Source organism: Cyprinodon variegatus, unplaced genomic scaffold (assembly GCF_000732505.1).
Source record: "Cyprinodon variegatus isolate N-32 unplaced genomic scaffold, C_variegatus-1.0 Scaffold322, whole genome shotgun sequence".
NCBI classification, from domain to species: Eukaryota; Metazoa; Chordata; class Actinopteri; order Cyprinodontiformes; family Cyprinodontidae; genus Cyprinodon; species Cyprinodon variegatus.
Genome location: NW_015150775.1, coordinates 27593 through 33592, shown reverse-complemented (window position 1 = coordinate 33592; position 6000 = coordinate 27593). Strand labels below are relative to the sequence as shown.

Below are 6000 nucleotides of genomic sequence, written 5' to 3'. Positions count from 1 at the left end.
ACACACACACACACACCTCATCTAAATGTCTGCTGTATCTAAATGTGGAAGACATTTAGATGAGTATTTTAGTTCATGTATGTGCCGTGTGAATGTATGGTTGGTATGTGTTTAACCAGCATGAGACTAACCCCAAACAGGCATGCAACCCCGGGGTAATAAAGGGGCTCATTTATCCTCTATGCACCAAGAAGACACGTGTCCGTCGGTAAACGTACAATCTGTGCTAACAAATCTTGAAGGTCACAAGCTTGCTTAAGGCTATGTATGTGTGTATCCATGTATGTATGTATGTATAAATAAAACAAATGTTGACACATGTTGGATGTTCTGAGGCAGTGATGACAATTGCTCTAATGTCAGGCTTTAACTGGGAAGTTTACGATTCGAGACGACCTCTGCATAAGAGTGCACTACTTTAACTTTTTCGTTGTGTTTTTTTTCCATTTTGTTTAGCTTATCTGACAAGAGTTTATCATCTCTTATAATAGCTTCAAAATGGGAGTTCTGGATTAATTTGGGATGGTAGGTTCACCTGTCAGAAAAGCACCTTTAAACAGAGCCAGCGGAAAGTCAAACCTCTGGAAATGGTCTTTTTTTTTTATAGTTTTGTCTCTTTAGCTTATTTTTGACAGTTTCAAGTTTAATAATATGATTTTTTTTTAAATAACCTTCATAACATATTTAGCAAAGTATGACACAAAAATACATAAAAATAAATTGGTTTAAACACAAACCTTAAAAAGTTAACTTTTCAGTTTTCTGTTATTTAAAACGGCACATAAAAAAACGTGAAGCATACAGATGGATTCATTGTAAAGATGTGTTGGTGCACTTTAAAGATGGAAAACAAAAATACTTCTAAAAATCAGCGACCGTAGATCAACAAGGTGTATGTCTTAACTCGTTTTCTGGAAAATGGTCGACCAAATCAGCTGATGTGAAGGAAGCGGACTGAGGGAGGATCCACAGAATGTGGTGTGCTTGGGGGGGAAAAAATGCTGATCAGCATAAACTCTGCACACAAATGGGTTGGTGTTTAGGAACCAACTACTGACACTTTTTATTCTACTAAGGTTCACCCTTTGAATAACTGCTGCCCTCCCGGCCGTTTGTTTACTGGGTAAACAGTTAGGCAGATGACGCAATCAACCTGGGACGCCATTTTAACCTTTACATTTGTGTATTACAGCTCGCCTAAATCCCACAATGCTGGCCAGCTCATGATGTTTGTTCTCACACCGTTCGGTCTAGTCTAACCCCTCGCTGGCAGCTGCTTGTCTGGTGACGCCATCACGCTGGGTTAGAGTTAATGATTTTACCAGTGCGACAGAAACCAGGAAGGTAAACAATGGAGAGTAACATGTAACAAAGCCAGGGCGTATTGTTTCTCTCTATTATCCGTCTGAATCTCTCTCACCAGAGCTGCTCCATGTTTATTGAAAGTAAACAGAGTTGTTGTGTTCAATGGTATCACGTAATTTAGAGGGTCATATATAGCTCTGGTCTTCCCACAGCGTGCCGATCAGAGCCGAGGCGATTTAAACGCAGTTCGCTTGCCAAGTCGTTTGACCCGGGTAGACACGCGTCAGTGAGCCGTTCCCACTGCCAATAAAAAACTAATTTTCCCAGATTTAAACAGGTTTTCGGCCAGTGGGAAAGGGGAATAAGAGAAGTCATTGAATGGTATCAAAATAAAAGATTGGATCTGCGATGGAAAGCTCAGGATGACTACTGCTAGCTTCCTACAGCAGTCAGACAACCAGTGACTACTCTTTCTAGTGAATCGTGTCTGTCTTCTGATGTGTTTTCAGAATGACTTCATATGGCAGGAAACCACATCAAAACGGGAATAGTTTTGGTTCCAAGTACACATTACTAATGAAAGAGCCTAATAATTATGCCAAATTGGTAATTTAAAAACAATCTGTTCAGAAAAACTCCCAGAAGAGACCACACTGTCCAAGGGGCCAACCTAAGACAACCTTCATAAGAAGCTTCTGCTCTTCTTCTAATCTCGCGTCTGTTTATTCACATCCATCATTGTGATTTCTGGCTGATTCATAAAACTATAATAAATAATTAGTTCGAAGAGAGGATGATAAGAGCTCACCATCCCTCCAAACAGCTTTGGACATGTTTAGGTTAAGCAAAAGGTTAGCCAACATCTCTGCAGATCCCACATATCCTGGACATAAGTTCCTGCTGCAGGTTTTTAAACCGATGAGCTGATGAATAATCCAAATGCTCACTCCTACAAACACCTCCTTCTTTTTAAGAAATGTGTATTTAAAGCTACCAAAGTAATGCTTCATCTCTGAATCATTCAGGGAGGAGGCATGCATTCGACAATCCTCTATAGATTTCTGAAGTATAGAAAATTTAAAATAGTCTAGGTAGTGGTTAGATAATGAGTTTTAATTACGAGTGCACTGAAAAAAATAATGCAATCATTTTTGGCATTCACTTAAATCATATATAGTTACTTTAACACAGTTGTTTCGTGTTAGCAGGATATAAAACGTTAAAGTTAAGTAAAATTATTTTTTTTTTCATTGTGGAAACAGTCATCTGATGCCGATATAATTTAATGATGACCCTCTCCACACAGTGACTCAGCAATAATTATCAGGCTAAGCAATCAATCACTTAAAGAAAAGCAACTGATATCACATGATCTCTTATCTGGAGAAAAGCGCTCAGGCTGAAACTTTATCTCTCATTTCAAGCAGTAAAGGGGGGAGGGGGCGTGGCACACTTACACTTACTTAAATAAATCTACTTTTGAACTTTAAATGGAGAAAAATAATCATAGTTTACACAGAATGTAAAATTTGCCAATCAAGCTTTTATTTTGTAGGGATTAAGCTCACTGATCCAGAGAAATAAAACAACCAGTTTCAATGAAAACTCACTGGATCACTGGACTGACCTGATCTTCCACACCTGAAGATTGTTCCCCCCCAGGCTGGAGCTGTGGGGGGTCAGAGTCCTGCAGCCCAGCGGGTGGTTGGAGCCCTTAGCTGACCCCAATTACACAACAAACACGCGGCTTCTCCAAATAACAAACATTTATTTTAATTCCTACTCTTTTCCTCACATATTCCCCAGTTTGATAAACTTTGCAGTATTTTTTATTCAGCTTAAATCTGTCACAGACTTACCTGAATCGTCAAAGTTTGGGAGAGTGAACGGGTGCTCAAGGAGAGCCCTGAAAATCTCCGGGATTTCTGTAGTCATGTTTATCTCCTTTTAAAATGTAAAGAAAATGTCTATAAATCAGGGTAAAAGCCCTCAGTCTGCAGGGTTAGGCAGTGGGAGGAGGCGGCGGCTCGGAGTCCCGATCCTAAACTGACCTGAACTCGATCTGCTGAAACTTTTTCCACCTCTTTTGCTCTGAACTCCGGTCAACAAGTTACTTAACTCAGCCCCGCCCCTAGCCTGCCGTTTCAACCAATCACCAGCCCGCATTGCTGAGGATATAAACGGAGCGAGCACCGATTGGCCCGCGGTGGTGTTCATCACGGCTTTGACAGCCAATCACAAAGCGCAGCTAGATTACTTAATGGGGTAAAAAAAAAAAAAAAAAACGTGTAAACTCTGTTTGCCTTTCATGTCCCGCAATAAAGCTTTATTAAAACAGAATATGCAAAAGAAGAACAACTAATATCTTACAGATTGTTTATAAAGAGTAATCTCTAATCAAAACTGGACAAGTAAATTAAGCTGCGATTGTTTTAGCTGTGTGGGGGTAACCAAGGTAACTGGGATAATGCATGGATTAGAACACCATAGGGGCAAAAACAACTGACTAGATCAACCCTTTTCAATCAAGGCTCCTGTCGGGATTATACTGATCAATGCAGTGTTGTAAATGTCTCCATGTTTACAGGCAGAAACAGAGGTTCAAACTCCTCCAGGCTAAATTTGACTCCTACAGCTTACAGAGCGGGTTCAGACAGGGTCCATACACTCAAGCTTACACCTGCAGAAATATTTGGCAGAATAATTGTCTTGTAAAAAAAAAAAAAAAAATCTGTTTGTAGAATACGTTATCAGAATAAACAGTTGTTTCACATTAAATAAATATAAAAATAATATAGGCTACATATATTTAGCTTTATGACTTACATTCTATTTAAATTGCATTTAAAAGAAAAAAATTCTTGACTTCTCAGGGCGGGCTTTCCTCTGGAGTGAGGAGCATGGATGCACTTCTATTGGTCAGCCTTTGATCTTCTGGAACTTTTTGAAATAAGCCACCCTTTAAACTTAAAAAAAATGCACATGCATGGCCCTGTACCCACTGTTCTGTATGACCAAATACCTATAGTCAATACACATGTGCAAGGCCTCAGATTTGCATGTATCCCTTTAGTCCGGTACAAAAACAAAAAATATTTAAGGTCAGATCGCCATATGCTTCAAAGATTAAGTAATTAAATCATTTTTTGGTACATGATTAATTGGATACATGGCTGTTGAGGTATTTTAAAGTATACTTTTCATGCAGAACTGAAGAGATAAATGGGTATTGGTCTGACTGGGTATGTTCATCTGACAGAACACCGCTCCTGAGAGGGAACACCGATTAAAAGCGTACACGAGCCAGTTACTCCTCGTGCACGGTTCTGTTTAAAAGTTGCTGTTTGCATCAGTCACAAAAAGCTTATTTTCCACTGTCACTCACCGCCAGTAAGCTAAAATGGGGACGGGGACGTAGGACGGCCTTACGTAAACATATCACAAGAATGATTGACAATTATGAGGACCACTTATTGAGATGATCCACCCAGAAAAAGAACATCCTCCACCATACCATATATACTACACTATAGAAAAGTGTTATGTGAAACAATGCAGTTTGTAAAAAAAAAAAGAAATCTACTTAAAAAAAAAAAAGAAAATTTGACTTTTTTTCCAAAAAAATTAAATCAAAGAAAAGATCAAAGTTACTCTCAAAACGACAATTTAATTGGAAAAGTTTTCAAACTTTCATTCCGAGTATTCCTTTTTTTAAATTTCAGCCATCTTTACACCGATTCCCCTAAATTAAATCCCAACTGACCTCCATCAGGGGTCACTTAATTAGTGAAAGGTCTATGAAAGTAAAGGTTAGATCAGCATGAATCCACATCTGTGAAAACATTTATCGAGGCTCATCATGCTGGGCAAGGAGAGCATCAATCAGTTAAGAGGCAAACAATAAATCATGAGAAAATGAAAATCATGGACCCTTAAGCACCCTCGTCATCAGACTGCAATAACAATTAACATATATAACTTTTTCAAAAGAAATTAAAAAAGTGGGAAAAAACAAAACAAAAAAAACACTGCAGCCCAAGCAGAATAAACCAAACACCAGGGCCTCATACTGTGGGATTATTTTCTCATTCAGTAGATGCAGAAAAGCAGTGGAGGTTCTTTTAGCAGCACAGTGATCATAAACCAGTGTTTTTCCAACCCTACCCTGCGTGTTTTAGATGTTTCCCACTTTCAGCACATTCCTGTCTCACAACGGAGCAAAGTCCAGATCTAAAAGGATAATCATTATTAACCTTTGCAGCCAAGGATGGAATATTTTTTAGATTTATCTAATAAAAAGAAAAACAAAGCAGTTATTTTTTCCTTTTACTTCACATCTAGATTAGACAGAGATGACAGTTCTGGAGTGCGTCAATGTCTTTTTATCTTCAAAAAGGAAAAAAAAAATGTCTTCACCTCCCCACCTTCTCACATCCTGTTTTCTTCAGTTAAGTTTTACACAAAAGCGACTAAATTACCCTGATAACCTGCCGAAGAACGTGTTTCTTGGCTTAGAGGTGCTTGTTGGTGCAGAGAACCAGAGGGAGAGGAATGCGATGAAAAGAGGCTATTGAGTCACATGTGGAGAAGTGAATCTGTGTAATTTGACAGCAGTGAGGCGTGTGAACCAGAACTGATCGTCGAACCAGAATGAAAAGCTTTTTGTTAGAATAAACCAGAACATTTAAAATTTCC

The 6000-nt window shown here is 38.8% G+C and overlaps 1 protein-coding gene across 1 annotated transcript in view; it reads right to left on the bottom strand.

The window, feature by feature from the left end:
- Window positions 1–3388, bottom strand: part of LOC107091051 (thyrotroph embryonic factor-like) — a 14654-nt gene extending 11266 nt beyond the window's left edge. Inside the window, exon 1 of the mRNA XM_015384772.1 lies at window positions 3165–3388. Coding sequence (XP_015240258.1) covers window positions 3165–3240 — 76 coding nt within the window. The 5' untranslated portion in view covers window positions 3241–3388. The remainder of the gene's footprint in view (window positions 1–3164) is intronic.
- Between the last annotated feature and the right edge of the window lie 2612 nt (window positions 3389–6000).